Source organism: Pristiophorus japonicus, chromosome 3, assembly GCF_044704955.1.
Source record: "Pristiophorus japonicus isolate sPriJap1 chromosome 3, sPriJap1.hap1, whole genome shotgun sequence".
NCBI lineage: Eukaryota > Metazoa > Chordata > Chondrichthyes > Pristiophoridae > Pristiophorus > Pristiophorus japonicus.
Window position 1 is genome coordinate 173,169,815 of NC_091979.1, and position 17,850 is coordinate 173,187,664.

The following is a 17,850-nucleotide window of genomic DNA, read 5'->3' on the forward strand; positions in this document are numbered from 1 at the left end:
GACTGGGCAATCCAAATTTACAGAAATAGTGTAGAGGAAGATTAATGGAATGCATTCAAGATAGTTTTTTTTAGATCAATACGTCATGGAACCCATGAGGGAATTAGCTATTTTAGAGCGAGCACGTGCAATGAGACAAGGTTAATTAATAACCTTGCAGTGATCATAATATGATTGAATTTTACATATAGTTTGAGAGTGGTTTAGTTCTGTACAAAACTAGGGTTCTAAACCTGAACAAAGCAAACTACATAGGTACAAGAGACGAGTTGGCCAAGTGAGGTTAGGAAACGAGATTAAAAAGTTTCACAGTAGAAAAGCAATGCCAAAAATTTAAAGAAATAATTCAGAATTTGCTAACAAGAGAAATTAAAGATAGTATTAGATTAAAGGAAGAAACTTAGAATGTATCCAAAAAGGGTAGTAAGATGAAATTGGGCGGATTTTAGAATTCAGCAAAGGAGGAGCAAGAAATTGATAAAGAAAGGGAAAATAGAATATGAGAGTAAACGAGCGAGAGACATAAAAGCAGACTGTAAAAACTTCTACAGATATGTAAAAAGGAAATGTTAGCAAAAGTAAAAAAGGGTCCCTTTTAGGCTGAGACAGGAGAAATGATAATGCTGAATAAGGAAATAGCAGAGAAATTAAACAAATACTTTTTGTCTGTTGTCACAAGAAGGCACAAAAACCTCCTGGATATAATGGAGAACCAAGGGTCTAGCGAGAATGAAGAACTGAAATAAATAATTATTATTAAAAAAATACTGGAGAAATTAATGGGACTGAAAGCCAATAGATCCCCTGGACCTGATGGCCTACATCCTCAGGTTTTGAAAGAGGTGGCTATAGAGATACTGGATGCATTGGTTGTCATCTTCCAAAATTTCATAGATTCTAGAATGGTTCCTGCAGATTGGAAGGTAGAAAATGTAACCCCACTATTTAAGAAAGGAGGGAGAGAGAAAACGGGGAAATATAGAGCAGTTAGCCTAACATCAGTAGCAGGGAAAATGCTAGTATCTATTATGGTGTATTTGGATTTTCAGAAGGCACTTGATAAGGTGCCACACAAGAGGTTATTAAACTAATATCAGAATAAGGGGTCGGCCATTTAGGACTGAGATGAGGAGAAATTTCTTCACTCAGAGGGTGGTGAATCATTGGAATTCTCTACTGCAGAGGGCTGTGGAGGCTCAGTCATTGAGTATATTCAAGGCTGACATTGTGGATTTTTGGATATTGAAGGAATCAAGAGATATGCAGAAACGGTTGAAGTAGAAGGTGAGCCATGATCTTATTGAATGGTCGAGCAGGCTCGAAGGGCCAAATGGCCAATTCCTGCTCCTACTCCTTATGGTCTTATGTTCCACTTCAAGGGACCTTGCTTCCAATAAGATAAGACTCAAGAATATTAATTATTCACTTCCACCCAAGATGGATTACATTCTCACAAAACACTTCACCAAGTTGGTGGTGGATTTGAATATCAGGCAACCCAAAGACTCCAACTTCCACCTGGTGAAGTACGGAGTCTTGATGCAGTCCCACTTGCCCAGCTTCACACCCCAGATTTCAAGCAGCAAAGCCCCAGCGCGCCAGAAGCTACCAGTAGAATGAGGAAACTTGTCACAAGTGTCTGACAGGCTGGTTTGAGCGCTGTGTCTGTCTGAACTCCCATCTGATCAGTGAAGTGAGAAACAATATTTGAAGGACATCAGGAAATATTCTCTTTATATTTTTAATTTGATCCACTGAATACAAAACAACAATACACACCAAAGGACAGAACATTTACAAACTATAGAATCTCCCAGTTACAGTAAAATGTACACTCAGGAACGCCAGGTCCCCCTTATATATGAACAAATATAGTACAATTGATCACATCTTCTAATCTTAATGAGGTCTTCTTGTAGTCACACCAAGCTCAGGCTTTCAGAAGTTTCATTCATGGTTAGTGTCGGTCTCTTGAATCATCATTGTGCTCCTGTAGTGAACCGAATCAACAGAATTGTCATTTTCAGATGGACTGAGTTCAATCTGAGTTCAATGTTTTATGATGTTGATAATCATGATGAAGAAGGCAATTCTCTGACACAAAGTCCCAGTTTATACTCACGTTTGAAGACTCCTCGAACGATAACTCTTCAGACTTGCTCTCGAGCGATAATTCTTCAGACTTGCTCTCGAGCGATAATTCTTCAGACTTGCTCTCGAGCGATAATTCTTCAGACTTGCTCTCGAGCCATAATTCATTTGACTTGCTTTTCACCTGCATCAAAATATTAATGTTTACAACTTTAGCAAAGCGAGAGAATGAAACACGTTGTAAATAATCACAACTTTTAGAATCATCAACAAATTAAAGTTTAAATGATATTCGATTATAAATGAGGAGGTGGTAACTCTTTAAATTTCAGAGTTGAGATTCAATGGCTCAGTGTGGGAGTGGAGAAATCCTCACCAAACATCTCATGTTCTGCAATGCAGCAATAATCAATACAGCCCTGGTACAGTGGGGCTGTGGGGACAATGGTTAAACTAATGAATGGTGAGATCATCCAACAATTGCTCTCGAGTGTGTTGACTCTGCCACATAAACCAGCAACTATTGTCTATTAGATGGCCAGAATAAAAATGGTACAAAAACAGAAAATGCTGAAAATACTCAGCAGTCAGGCAGCATGTTTGGAGAGAGAAACAGAGTTTACGTTTTCAGGTTGATGACCTTTCGTCAGAATTGGAAAAAGTTGGAGACGTAACAGATTTTAAGCAAGTACCAGAGGCAGTGAAAAGGAAGAGCGGAGGAAAGAATAAAAGGGAAGGTCAGTGATAAGGTGGAAGGCAGGCGAGATTAAAAGACAAAAGGGATGATGGTGCAAGGCAAAAGGAGATGGTAATGGGACAAGTTGAGAAACAAAAGATAAGTTGAGATGAGGTGTAAAAGGAATGGCAGAATCATCAACAGCTGCCATGTGAAAAATATGGGCAGATGTTATGGTCTGAAATTGTTGAACTCGATGTTGAGCCAGAAGGCTGTAAAGTGCCCAATCAAAAGATGAGGTGCTGTTCCTTGAGCTTACATTGAGCTGCGTTGGAACATTGTAAGAGGTCGAAGATGGAGAGGTTAAAGTGGGAGTGGAGTGGAGAATTAAAGTGACAGGCGACCAGGAGTTTTGAGTCACACTTACGGACTGAATGGAGGTGTTCCGCAACGTGGTCACCTGATCTGCGTTTGGTCTCCAGAATGTAGAGGAGACTGCATTGTGAGCAGTGAATACATATACTAAATTGCAAGAAGTACAAGTAAATCGCTGTTTCACCTGGAAGGAGTGTTTGGGATCCTGGACAATGGGAAAGGAGGAGGTCAGAGAGCAGGTTTTGCATCTCCTGCTCTTGCATGGGAAGGTGCCGTGGGAAGGAGAGACGGTGTTGGGAGTGATCGAGGAGTGGACCACGGTATCGCGGAAGGATCTGTTTCCTTTGGAATGCTAAAAGGTGAGGGGATGAGAGAATTGTTTGGTGATGGACTAACGTTAGATGTGGAGGAAATGACGGAGCATGATATGTTGAATGTGGAGGCTGGTGGAGTGAAAGGTGAGGACAAGGGTAACCCTATTGTGGTTCTGGGGGGAGGGAAAGGGATGAGAGCAGAAGTGTGGGAAATAGAACGTACACAGTCGAGGGCCATGTCAACCACGGTAGAGGGGAATCTTCAGTTGAGGAAACAGGAAGAACTAGTATGGAAGATGGAAGAGCAGATGTGACAGAGAAGAAGAAATATAAATGATGCTGCGCTCATGGAGCCATCAGTTGTGTCTGTCCTGATACCATGGTTGTTGTCAGGGGAGAACTTTCTATCTGATTCTAGAACATCCTTAAATTCAGTGAAGAACAAACTCATCTTCTTGGGGTCAATTCAACAATCCTCTGGCACTGGTTGGAGAACACCCAATAGCAACTGAGCATCATAATCCCCTCCCCCACTCTCTCTGGGTGGACAATTAATTAAATACAATCCTCAGACTCTATCTGACACAGCTGAATCCAGGTTTCAACAGTTTATTGTAGATGATAATCATCTGAGTAAAAGTCCCAGTTTATACTTCCATTTGAAGACACCTCGAGTGACGTTTCTTGAGACTTGCTTTTCACCTGAATTAAAATATTAATATTTGTATGTTTAGCACAGGGGATCAATGACACACTTCGAAACAAAAGGTTTAAGTATTACATTACAAATGAGGGATTGTCAGCTTTGGATATTTCAGAGTTGTGATTCAGTGACTGAGTGTTTGAGTTGGAGAAATCCTCACCAAACATCTCATGTTTTGCAGTCAGCAATAATCAATACCGTCCTGGTACAGTGGGGCTGTAGGGTCAATAGTTAAACCAATGATAGGTGACACACGCCACCAATTGGCATTTATGGTATTGAACCTGCAGTTCCCCTCCAGGAAGGTCCAGTAAATCATCTCTACTATTGGTGAGAATGTAAGAGGCCCTGCTCTCAGGATGCCACCACTTGTTACTGTCCTGTCTCCCAGATATTCAGCTCACTTTATCTTCAGTGGAGAACAAACTCATCCTGTGTATTTGGGGGAAAAACCCCACAGGAATTGTGCACCAGAATCCTCACGCCCAGTGCTTCAAACTAAAATCAATTGCCATCTCACACTCCATTCTTTTTCGTTGAATCCAGGATTTTACACTTTATTATTGATAATTGAGATCGACAAGAAAATCGTCTGACAAATACTCAGTTTATACTCACATTTGACGACTCCTCGAGTGATGTGGCTTTTGAATTGGTTTTGACCTGTAATAAAATTTTAATATTTATATGTTTAGCATAGCAGACCAATGAGACATTTTGTAAATATCCTCAAATGTTAGAAAGCACATTGCCCTGAATTGTATAATTGTGAGGTTACCTCAATACTGTCTTCACTTGACTCTGATGAATCACTGTTGCTGTCAACTGTCTTCAAACCTCGACACTCCACATCGATGTCAACAACCTTATCAGCAAAATATTCAACACGGCTTTTGCAAAACCCTTTTTCCTGTCAAAATAAAACACAAATCTTCTTAATTATTAAATGACATTGTGCTCAGCACAGACATAGGTAGCTTCTATAATATAACTCAGTACACACGGCCCTTTCTATGATATATCTCACACGGCCCTTTCTATGATATATCTCAGCACACACGGCCCTTTCTATGATATAACTCAGCACACACGGCCCTTTCTATGATATATCTCAGCACACATGTCCCTTTCTATGATATAACTCAGTACACACGGCCCTTTCTATGATATAACTCAGCACACACGGTTCTTTCTGTGATATAACTCAGTATACACGGCCCTTTCTATGATATAACTCAGCACACACGGCCCTTTCTATGATATAACTCAGCACAGATGGCCCTTTCTATGATATAACTCAGTACACACAGCCCTTTCTATGATGTAACTCAGCACACACGGCCCTTTCTATGATATAACTCAGTACAACATGGGAGTTTCAGTGCAACAGTATAATCTAGGACTTACAGCGGTCTTTCTGGGGCGGAAGTGACAGCTGGGATCATCAAATTCCAGTCCAGAATTCTTAGAGCAGACAGTTTCTTTCACTGAGAATGTTAAATCCACGCTGTATGACAATTTGCCTGTGCGATAAATCTAATGAAAGGAAACAGGTGATTAGTGTGTTACCGTATCCAGTGTTCTACTCTGGTCAGATAATGCTCAGAACAACACAGCTCTTTATTTTCTACAGATTGTAAGGTTACAATTTTTCCAGAAAGCACAGAACGAGGCCACAAACTAAAAAGTTGATTGAATTGATTTGATACAAGTTTTTGTAATTAACTGGACAAAGTGAGCAATAGGGCGCCAGCCTGGGGGCAGGTGGTGACTCTCCACCAATTAAGGACAATCTTTGTGGTCAAGGACCAGACTGATTTGATGCATAACAACAATGGGGTTGTTACATTTTCATAAACTAACTGAAGAGGCCCTAAACTGATTTGCTCGAGGGGAGAAAAAACAAATCTCGCTGGAGACACCAAGTTTGCAAGAAGACCAGAGTAACAATGGGATCCCACCAGGTGTACATTTTTGGGAATGAAGTATTAAGGATGAGGAGTCATCTTTTGCCAGGTAGGCTCCGTGTGCAAACTGGGAACATTCGGGACCATCATTGCAGTCAATCAAACAAGATCACCGCAAACAGCGTATTGATTCAAACACATTATCGAAGACCACAGCAGCGGGGGATTATTCATAACATGGATAAAAATATGCGAGCTAGAAGCCACTCAGAAGCGAAGAAGAGAAGCGAAGAGTGGTACCGTACCAAAACGAAGTACGGAACGGACACAGAAGGGACAGAACTGAGAAGAACGGCTAGGAGAGGAAACATCCGGTCAAGGAACCAGCGACCAAGAACCTACGATCTACGATTACAGCGATAAACTGGACGGATGATTCTATGTCTTCAGTCAATTCTCTCAGGAATCTAGTTCTGTAGTTTTAGTTAGTTTTTGCTTAATAAAACTGACACTGGGTTCAGCCTAAATTTTGTGCCACGTGTTGTCCTTTTTCCTATAATTCCCCAGGTCAAACAAATCAAGGTAGGTAAACAAACACACTGCAAGATGCCTCCACTTGGACAGTCTGAATCATCATCAGGGACTTTAGACAGTGAAACACACTAAGACCAGGACACACTTACATCCTTCACTCTTCTCCTGGTTATACCACAGAGATTGGTGGTCTCGGTGATTTCGTTCAGCTTTATAACTGACTCTCTCAGAGCATCCTTAGGGCTTGGTATTCCTGTAGAGAGAAAAGGAAAGTTGTACAAAACACTCCAGCATTCTTCAGTGAATTCTTTTGGAACATTGGTAAACTATCGCTGACTGAAGCTCATTGCCAATAAGTCGTTGCTTTATGAGGAGCCGCTCTCTCCAGTACGTACCTGAGCAGTGGAGGATCTGCACTGCAGCAATGGTGAGGAGAAAGGAGTTCATTCTGCCTCTTGTGTGATCAGCTGGCTGGTTTCTAAGAGTAATGTTGCTGCTTCTCTCTCTTGCTCTGCCTTTCTCTTGCAGCGTTCAGTCTTTATATACAGCACCTCCACCACATTCAAACACTGACTCATATTTGCTCAGTTTGGTGATCCTGGGCACGGAAATCTGCTGACAAGTCGGCTCGAATATGGGCAGAGCTTCCTCCAAATAGTGTCATCAGGTTTAGATTTGATGGTGAAAGTGTGAGATCAGATATTATTCCTCAGAACATGGAATAATAAACTGACAGAGGAGTTGAAATGATCATCTGTAATTTGTACAAAGTCACCCTCAGCCCACTGGAGTTAACTCCTGTTGGCCTTATAGAATCATAGAATGGTTACAGTCAGAAAAAGGCCATTCAGCCCATCGGGCCTGTGGCAACTCACAGGTAATCATATTCCAGTACCCTTTCCCCATAGCCCTGGAATTTTTTTTCCTTTAGATACTTATCCAACTCCCATTTGAAAGATAAGATTGAGTCTGCCTCCACCACCCTTTCAGGCAGTGCATTCCAGAACCCAACCTCTCGCTGCGTAAAAAAGTTTTTTCTTGCATTGCCTTTGGTTTTTTAGCCAATCACCTTAACTCTGTGTCCTCTGGTTCTCGACCCTTCTGCCAATGGGAACAGTTTCTCTCTATCTACTCTGTCCAAACCCCTCATGATTTGGCTCCATGATTTGCAGTAGCTGACCTGAGACACTGCCGTGGCCTTCCTTCATGTCTGAGTGGAAACAGCAACTGATGATCAGCCATTCCACTGTGGAGGCAGCACTGATGAACAAACCCACATTCATGTAAAATACACACCCAGGTTGGGGTCAGCAGATCACAATCCAGACCTGGAGCCCTGGCTGCTTCCACTGCCACCACAGCCCAGAAATGAAGTCACCAACTGTCACTCTTCGAATGTTTTTTGTCGCTGAGATCAGCTAACTGAGTGCAGAACGAAAATTGAACGCGACCACTTCTGGTCTGTATGGCTCAGTACCTCATCAGGCAGTGTCTTTTCCCACTAGGCCATCGATGGAGCTTAAATTAAATCCTCAGCGATGTTTGCACACTTATATGGGTTGTTGTCCATTTGATATTACGCAGCAAAGATCATGTCTGTTGTGCCCCGAGATTCATGATCTTTGCAGCGCGACAGCTGCAGGAAAAATGCAGGAGCAGTGCCTGCCCTCATACACGGCCTTTTTCGATCTTACAAAGGCTTTTGACACTCTCAACCGTGAGGGTCTATGGAGCATCCTTCTCTATTTCGAATGCCCCCAAAAGTTTGTCAACATTCGTTGCCTGCTTCATGATGACATGCAGGCCGTGATCCTTACCAACGGATCCATTACAGACCCAATTCATATCCGGACCGCGGTCAAACAGAGCTGCATCATCGCTCCAACCCTCTTTTCAATCTTCTTCGCTGCCATGCTTCACATCACAGTCAACAAGCTCCTCGCTGGAGTGGAACTAAACTGCAGAACCAGTGGGAAGCTGTTTAACCTACGTCACCTCCAGGCCAGGTCCAAGATCACCCCAACCTCTGTCGTTGAGCTGCAGTACGCGGACGACGCCTGCGTCTGCGCACATTCTGAGGCTCAACTCCAGGATATATTCAATGTATTCACTGAGACGAAAGCAGAGCCTTACGCAACATCCGTAAGACAAAGGTCCTCCACCAGTCTGTCCCCATCGCATAGCACTGTCCTCCAATCATCAAGATTCATGACGCGGCCCTCATCAATGTGGACCATTTCCCATATCCCGGGAGCCTCTTATCAACAAAGGCAGACATTGATGCAGAGATACAACATCGCATCCAGTGCGCCAGTGCAGCCTTCAGCCATCTGAGTAAAAGAGTGTTTGAAGACCAGGCCCTCAAATCTACCACCAAGCTCATGGTCTACAGGGCTGTAGTAATACCCTGTATAGATCAGAGGCATAGACGATGTATAGAAGGCACCTCAAGTCACTGGAGATATAGCACCAACGATGTGTCTGCAAGATCCTGCAAATCCCCTAGGAGGACAGACGTACCAATATCAGTATCCTTGTCCAGGCTAACATCCCCAGTATTGAAGCACTGACCACACTCGATCAGCTTCGCTGGACAGGCCACATAGTCCGCATGCCAGATACGAGACTCCCTAAGCAAATGCTTTATGCGGAGCTCCTTCATGGCAAACGAGCCAAAGGTGGACAGTGGAAACCTTACAAGGACACCCTCAAAGCCTCCCTGGTGAAATGTGACATCACCACTGACACCTGGGTGACCCTGGCCGAAGACTGCCTGAGGAGAAAGTGCATCCGGGAGGGCGTTGAGCTCTTCGAGTCTCAGCAAACCAGCCCCACCCACCCCTTTCCTCGACAAATGTCTGTCCCACCTGTAACAGAGTCTGTGGCTCTTGTATTGGACTGTTCAGCCACCAAAGAACTCACTTTGGGAGTGCAAGCAAGTCTTCCTCAATTCCGAAGGACTGCCTATGCTGCTGATGATGATGATTACGCAGCAATTGTAGATACACCCACTGAGGATTTCACACCATTGTGTTCACTGCGGGTCTGATCCACTGTGTCTTGTGTGGATACCACCTTTCTTTGGGATGCTTGAAGACCCGGATGTTTGTCCCACACTTGCCGTCCATGAGCTTATCGTGGACAATTACATCAGCATCATGGCCCTGACGGATATTAGGCTGAGGGCTGATGACACCTTGGGGGCTCGACTTTCCACTTAGATTGCTAGGATCCAAAAAATGGGTGATGTTCCAGCCTTTGAGATGTTTCAGCTTTCAGGATCGCTGGAAGATCGCCCATTTTTCGGATCGCTACTTTCGGCTTTTTTGGGGGGGCGATAGCCCAGAAATGTGAAAAGGGCCTCAGCGATGTGGAAGGCAAGGCTTCCCGAGCAATGGCTTTCTGCGCATGTGGGTTTTTGCAAACAAGTTTTACCATGATTCGCGAGGTCAGGGGTTATCCACGCATGTGCAGAAGGTAAGGGGAGAGAGAGAGAGAGAAAGAGACAGAGAGAAAGGCAGTTGGGAGGAGTTAGAGAGAGTGAAACATAGAAACATAGAAACATGGAAAATAGGTGCAGGATTAGGCCATTCGGCCCTTCGAGCCTGCACCGCCATTCAATGAGTTCATGGCTGAACATGCAACTTCAGTACCCCATTCCTGCTTTCTCGCCATACCCCTTGATCCCCCTAGTAGTAAGGACTACATCTAACACCTTTTTAAATATATTTAGTGAATTGGCCTCAACAACTTTTTGTGGTCGAGAATTCCACAGGTTCACCACTCTCTGGGTGAAGAAGTTTCTCCTCATCTCGGTCCTAAATGGCTTACCCCTTATCCTTAGACTGCGACCTCTGGTTCTGGACTTCTCCAACATTGGGAACATTCTTCCTGCATCTAACTTGTTTAAACCCGTCAGAAGTTTAAACGTTTCTATGAAATTCCCGCTCATTCTTCTGAACTTCAGTGAATACTAGCCCAGTTGATCCAATCTTTCTTGATATGTCAGTCCCGCCATCCCGGGAATCAGTCTGCTGAACCTTTGCTGCACTCCCTCAATAGCTAGAATGTCCTTCCTCAAGTTAGGAGACCAAAACTGTACACAATACTCCAGGTGTGGCCTCATCAAGGCCCTGTACAACTGTAGTAACACCTCCCTGCCCCTGTACTCAAATCCACTCACTATAAAGGCCAACATGCCATTTGCTTTCTCAACCGCCTGCTGTACCTGCATGCCAACCTTCAATGAGAGAGAGAGAGTGAGAGAGAAAACTGAGCAGAAGTATCATTAAAATATTAAAATATGTCTGACCACGAATCCACTGAGAGTGGGCAGGAGGTGGAGGGGAGGAGGAAGGCAAAGCCATTTTTGGATGAGGCCAATGAGGCCCTCGTCAGTGTGGTCCATAGCCGGTGGGGCCAACTAACCCGAGGTGGGCGGAATAAACCTCCACACCGCGCATACCGGAAGATTTGGGGGGAGATTACTGATCTGGTCTCGTCGGCGTCCCATGAGGCGAGGGGATCGGACCAGTGCCAAAAGCGCTGGAACAGCCTGGTTGCTTCGGCAAGAGTAAGTATTAAATATATTTTACATTGTAATGATCCACATAATATGTAATTCTCCCTGATTGAAATTAAACTGGTTATTCTTGCATATAATCCCTGCTAAGATCTGGGCAGGGTTAGAAACATGAGCCCTTTTTAATCTTTTAATTCTAAATTTGGCACCGTCTCCTTTTGGATTATATTGGTGGTGAGCTTTACTCAGACTGTGTCAGTCTCTCCGGCTGCTGTCACTTACACAGTGAGCCAGCCTGGACTGGGACACTTTCGGACAATAGCTCCTGTCATTCCCGAGTGGTCCTGAATAACTCCCCACGCCCCCCCAGGGGCCCTCATGGAGATTGTAGTTGAGATGTTTTGTTCCAGCATTAGATCCTAAACACGATCTTATGAAATATTTTATCCAATCGTAGATGTTATAACTATGCATCAATTGTGGATAAAAACTGTATGAGCATATAATGTTGAAACCCGTTGTCTTTCCATGATAGTATCTTAGCTCATGCCATGCTCTTGTCACATTTGCAGAGGAAGATATCTAACAATCGAAGTGAGCAGAGGCACACCAGAGGAGGCCTTACTCAGCTGCAGCAGCTCACGGACCTTGAGGAACATGCGACGGCACTAGTGGCAACCCACAATCGCTCGGCCACCACCCGTGGTGATGCAGAACCCTCCCATGCGTCACGTGAGTAATGTGTAAAGCAGTATTCGAGTAATGTAATGTCATTTAATTATAATATACAAATGATGTCATGTTAAGCATGCAGCTTCTGTGCTACTCTCAGGTTAACAACATAACAACATAAGAAATAGGAGCAGGAGCAGGCCATCTGGCCCCTCGAGCCTGCTCCGCCATTTGATAAGATCATTGCTGATCTGATGTAGGGCTCAGCTCCACTTCCCTGTCCGCTCCTCATGAACCTTCACTCCCTGATCATTCTGTCTATCTCCAACTGATCCAGCCTCCACAGCTACCTGGGGCAGTGATTCCACATAGATGTACTACCATACGTACTACTGTATGATGCAATAATATGTAATGTCTCTTGGTCACATCTATTGTAGTGGCGCTCCTCCTCCTATGTATACCAGCGCAGTGCAAGAATCATGCGTACCCTTCTTTTCTAATAAGCTCAATTGTGTTTTGGCAGGTCCCACAATGCCTATGGCGCAAAGAGAGGCCACACCTGCACCTGCACCTGCCCCTGCATCTTTACCTGCACCTCGCAACTTGTCATCACCATGGGTGGGGAGGAGGAGGAGGGCACCACATCACCAGAGGAGGAGCATGCCCCCTCCAATCTTGTACCTGCAGCTACTTATGCATCGTCATCTTCGACAAAAGAAATAGCGGGACCAAGTGGCTTGCAGCCGGTGATGCCAAGGCATATAATAGTGCCCACGCCGACCCCACGGAGGTCGAGTCAGCGAGGTCAGCACACTCCTCCACTGGCAGATCACATTGAGGGCTTGACCAGATTGTGCATGGAGAGTGTAGCGATAAGTCACGACCTTCTCCAGGCATTTGGTGTTTACACGTGGAACATGTTCCGGATGTCCGCTCGCATCTCAGAGTATATGCGGCATGTGATAGTGTCGGGAGACGGCATTGTACTCCAAAGTGCTGTGCACCAACCACCAGCAGAGATGTGAGTCAGGAGGAAGAACTTCCTTCTGGCTTGGATGTTGTTTCCGCAGGAACGTCTTCCCCTCCACCCTCCGCTGAGCTGATGATGCCACTGTCACCCTCCCCATAGCAGGAAGTCTTGACATCGCCCAATGCACTTCCGCCTCGTCCCGTGACCCGGGGACCCAAACGGGGGGCTAAAACACAATCATAATGCCCAATGTACAGATTAAAGTTGCAGAAGGAATAAAAGCCTCAAGAACAGTGATATCCATGCTGCGATTGGGTAATCATAGAAATTTATGGCACAGAAGGAGGCTTTTGACCCATTGTATCTGCGCAAAAAAGAGCTGTCCAACCGAATCCCACTTTCCAGCTCTTGGTCCATAGCTTTGTAGGTTGCCGCACTTAAAGTGCACATCAAAGTACTTCTTATATATGCTGAGGGTTTCTGCCACTACCACCCTTTCAGGCACTGAATTCCAGACCCCATCACCCCATGGTTGAAATTTTTTTCCTCAACTCCCCTCTAATCCTTCTACCAACTACTTTAAATCTATGCCCCCTGGTTATTGACCCCTATGCTAAGGGAAATAGATCCTTCCTATTCACTCTATCTAGGCCCCTCATGATTTTATACACCTCAATTAAGTCTCCCCTAGCATCCTCTGTTCCAAAAGAAAGAACCCCAGCCTATTCACCCTTTCCTCATTGCTAAAATTCTCCAGTGCTGGCAATATCCTCGTCCATCTCCTCTGTACCCTCTCCAGTGCAATCCTGTAATGTGGTGACCAGAACTTTAAGCTATACTCTAGCTCTGGCCGAACTCGTGTTTTATACAGTTCGAGCATAAATTCTCTGTTCTTATATGCTCATCATCATTGGCAGTCCCTCGGAGTCGTTGAAGATTTGCTTCCACTCGAAAAGTGAGTTCTCAGATGGCTGTATAGTCCAGTAGCCTACAGATAATAAGCTCCCGAGGTATGGAAAATGATCCACGTTGTCCAAGGCCATGCCATGGATTTTGATGACCGGGGGGCAGTGCTGTGAGGTGGGGTCAGGTTGGTGGAGGACCTTTGTCTTCTGGATGTTTAGCGTAAGGCCCAAGTTTTCATACGCCTCGGCGAAGGTGTTGATGATGGCTTGGAGTTCGACCTGTGAGTGTGCGCAGACGCAAGCGTTGTCCGCGTACTGTAGTTCGAATACGGAGGATGGGACGACCTTGGATCTAGCTTGGAGGCGGTGAAGGTTGAACAGGTTCCCATTGGTTCTATAGTTTATAGCCTACGCTAATAAAGCAAAGTATTCCTCAGGCCTTGCCAGTGTCCTATCATTTATTGTGTATACAATTGCCCTGTAAGCCCTCCCTAAATGCATTACCTCACACTTCTTTGGATTGAATTCCATTTGCCACTTTTCTGCCTACCTGACCAGTCCATTGATATTTACCTGCAGTCTACAGCTTTCTTCTTTGCGATCAACCACACGGCCAACTTTTGTATCATCTGCAAACTTCTGCATCAGGCCCCCTACATTGAAGTCTAAATCATTGCTATATACCACAAAAAGCAAGGGACCTTGTACTGATCCCTGTGGAACCTTACTGGAAACACAGAGCACTTCCATCACAAAACACTTCAGCAGGAATTTTCCAGAGGTAGGCATGTTGGAGGTGGGAGGCCTCAAAGGCGGGCAAGCAACCGGGAGGCCGTGTTTTCTGCATTCCCTGCCGACTTTAACAGCAGGGCCTGATTTTACTGTGAGACCTCAGTTTCCTGCCCACAGCCAGCCAGACTGAATGGCTGGCTGTGTGTGGCAGGTCCGGGGAAAGGATTTGAGAGTGTCGGTCGGGGACTGCGGGGGACTCATTTGGAAAGTGGGGGGAGTCGGTCAGGTATTGGACTTGGCCAGCGATAGGGGATTGGGGGGTTGGGAATCGTGGGGGTCTCAGTCGGGGAGCGGGGGGAGTCCGTCAGGGATTGGGGTAGGCCCGGGATCAGGGATTGAGGGGGTGGGGTGTAGGCTGGAGCACCATGGATTGGCAGTAGCGGGTCAGCTGGGTTTTGGTTGGACGGGAGAGAGGGACGCTCGAACCAGAAGTTCAGTATAAAGCCACTTACATCCTGAATTATGCAGACCCCACCTCGCTTTAACTGCCAGGTTTCACGAATTGTTTAAAACCCATCCACACGCAGATAAATTGAAAGTTAAGGTTAAGAAAGAGACTTGCAGCCTCATTGTAACATTTAAATTGATGTTCCGCCACCTGGGAGCAGGTTGATCACCCAGCCCCCATCCACTTCTGTCCCGCCTCATTTAAAACCGGAAGTTGGTGGCTGGAAGGGGATCAGGTTGGGAAACCCATTTTTAACAATTTAGCTGTCACTTGCTCTAAACCAATCCTTTTTAAGGGAACTTCTGTTCTTCCAGTCTGATCCCGCTCCTGTGAAGCACCTTAGGACGTTTTACTACAATAAATGTGCTGTATAAATGCAAGTTGTTGTTGTTGTTGAGAAGACCACATTGGATCTATAAACTGTGTTAGAAACCCTGGTGCTAAAGTAATCAGTGGTGCGGTAATCCCTGATAGACACAAGCTATGATGTTGAATATTAATTCACTGTAACAGTTGGGCAGAGTCTGAAAAGAAACCATTGTGAGAAATCGCAGCTTTCTCTGCAACACATCACTGACAACAGAGACCAATCACTTGTGAGTGCAGGAGCCCCATTCAGAGATTTGTTTGGACTGGGGGCGTATCGAGCAGTCCGTGGTTGTGACTTCCTGCCTGCCCGGTTGTCGGGGGCTGTGTGTAGGCCTCAGGTTTTCGGGGGAGGGGGAAAGGCAAGGGTGAAGAATGTAGAAAAGCCAAGGGAATATAAACATTAGTTCAGGGGAATACACAGTGAGCAACTCCTGCAGAAATATATTTATGATATTTCCATAAAAAATTCAGGTTCTCAATTCTGAGCATCATGGGACTGTAAGTAATCATTACATTGAACAAGAAGAGATTGTTAAAGGCTAAGAGGGGAGATTTGGAGGTTAAACTCTCTGAAGTATTATAAGTTGAAATCTGTTTCCAACTCCTCCGGATCAGTCATTCTGATCAAAAAGTACTTTTTAACGATACATGGATAAAATAAATATGGCACTTTGCAATTACAATACTCCCAAACTGATTATTTTCATCATCTTCAAGACTGGTTTCCTTAAAATTCCTGGCAGTTTTCCCCGTATTTCCCAGCCGTTTTCCTTGTATTTTCTCACCATGAAAAGTGAAATTCTGTTGTGCAGGCACACAAGTACAAAACCAGGGAACAGTATGGAATTTAATTGTCTCACTTCATCGAATTGGTTGCACACTTTTCAGGCTGTCTTCCTGCTTGCATCATAGGTTGGTGTTGGACTTTATTGGATTGGAAACTGGTTATTTTAATAAGCCATCAGTTAGTGAAATTATTGGTTTGTAGTAATGTTTTGAATAGAATCATCATCTATTTGTACTGAGCCTAATTTCATGTATCTGTCTCTGCAAGGATTCAGTCAATGTGATCAAGAATCGCAGAATTTATTTAAAATACACTGACTTTCTGTAAATGTAAAGTTAAAGCAGGAATTAACGAACTCTGTTCTGTGGCTCTCAAAGAGTTGTTACACTGTGCTTTGTTTGTCTACTTTATTTTGAAGTCAGAGTGAATGTAAGTAATGGCCTATTTAAATTGCAGTGGACAGCTAAAGAGTAACAGTTTGGGTATAAATTGGCTGCTTCAGTTGGTGAGGGCAGATTTGAGTTGTGTGATTGTAACAGGGTTGTGAGGGTGACATTCTGAGCTGTTTCTTCTGTGTCATTAGATGTTGTGAGAGACAGGATTCTGACACCTCCGCCAGGCCGATGACGTTGCTCACTCGCTCACTCCCAAGCTAAACATTTTTGAGTTCTGCACTTCACCATTTCGAGAGCGTCAGTACAGAATTTCAGTGCAGTGGTGTCTGTCTACAGCCTGACTGCATCAAATTACACTTTACACTTTGCCATTAATTATACTGGATTCTTACTTTGATTACAGCGATTTTCTCACCATCTCTCCGGAAGGCGTTGGTAAATGCCAGGGTTACGGTTAACATCTTGTAGTTTTGTAACAGAAGAGTCCCAGAGTAAAGCCCCTTGCACAGTCCCATTTGGTCATGTTGACTGATTCTAATTACACACACCAGGCAATGTGTTGGGTGCTTATTGTCCTACTTCCCGGCAAGACAATTGCAAATCGTGTGGTGTCACTAAATGCAGCCCAGCATTTTGTCAGATTAGGCTGATCCTTGTTTTCCCACATGGTGGCAGCTTTGTGTGATACGGTTTATCAGTGATGATTGTAAGAACTCACTGCTAATGGCCGATGGCAGATGAAAAAAAACCATAAGGACATAAGAACATGAGAAATAGGAGCAGGAGTAGGTCATTTGGCCCCTCGAGCCTGCTCCGCCATTCAATAAGATCATGGCTGATATGATCATGGACTCAACTCCACTTCCCTGCCCGCTCCCCATAACCCTTGACTCCCTTATCTTTCAAAAATCTGTCTACCTCCACCTTAAATACATTAAATGACCCATCCTCCACAGCTCTCTGAGGTAGAGAATTCCGAAGATTAACGACCCTCTGAGAGAACAAATTCCTCCTCATTTCCATTTTAAATGGGCGACCCCTTATTCTGAAACTATGCCCCCTCAGTCTAGATTTCCCTACGAGAGGAAACATGCTCTCTGCATCTACCCTGTCAAGCCCCCTCAGAATCTTATACATTTCAATAAGATCATCTCTAAGTCTTCTAAACTCCAATGAGTACAGGCCCAACCTTCTCAACCTTTTGTTCATATGACAATTCCTTCATCTCAGGAATAAACCCAGTGAACCTTTTCTGAACTGTCTCCAGTGCAATAATATCCTTCCTTAAATAACGAGACCAAAACTCTTACCAACACCCTGTACAGTTGTAGCAGGACTTTCCTACTTTTATGCTCCTTCCCCCTTGCAATAAAGGCCAACATTCCAT

General features: G+C 44.5%; 1 protein-coding gene across 1 annotated transcript; it reads right to left on the reverse strand.

Moving 5' to 3' along the window:
* Positions 1-4,065: 4,065 nt before the first annotated feature.
* On the reverse strand, positions 4,066-7,067 carry LOC139254782 (secreted phosphoprotein 24-like). The gene is made up of 6 exons (XM_070873806.1): positions 6,996-7,067; positions 6,750-6,853; positions 5,567-5,695; positions 4,938-5,069; positions 4,778-4,822; positions 4,066-4,158 (listed from the first exon to the last, which is right to left on the reverse strand). The coding sequence occupies exons 1-6, from the start codon at positions 7,045-7,047 to the stop codon at positions 4,066-4,068; spliced, it is 555 nt and encodes a 184-aa protein (XP_070729907.1). The 5' UTR covers positions 7,048-7,067.
* Between the last annotated feature and the right edge of the window lie 10,783 nt (positions 7,068-17,850).

Excerpts from the sequence above, each read along its gene's own strand:
- LOC139254782 (XM_070873806.1), bottom strand. The coding sequence starts at position 7,047 with ATGAACTCCTTTCTCCTCACCATTGCTGCAGTGCAGATCCTCCACTGC. Across the intron at positions 6,854-6,995 it reads GCAGATCCTCCACTGCTCAG|GAATACCAAGCCCTAAGGAT; the intron begins GTACGTACTGGA and ends TTCTCTCTACAG. Across the intron at positions 5,070-5,566 it reads TCCGCCCCAGAAAGACCGCT|GAAAAAGGGTTTTGCAAAAG; the intron begins GTAAGTCCTAGA and ends TTATTTTGACAG.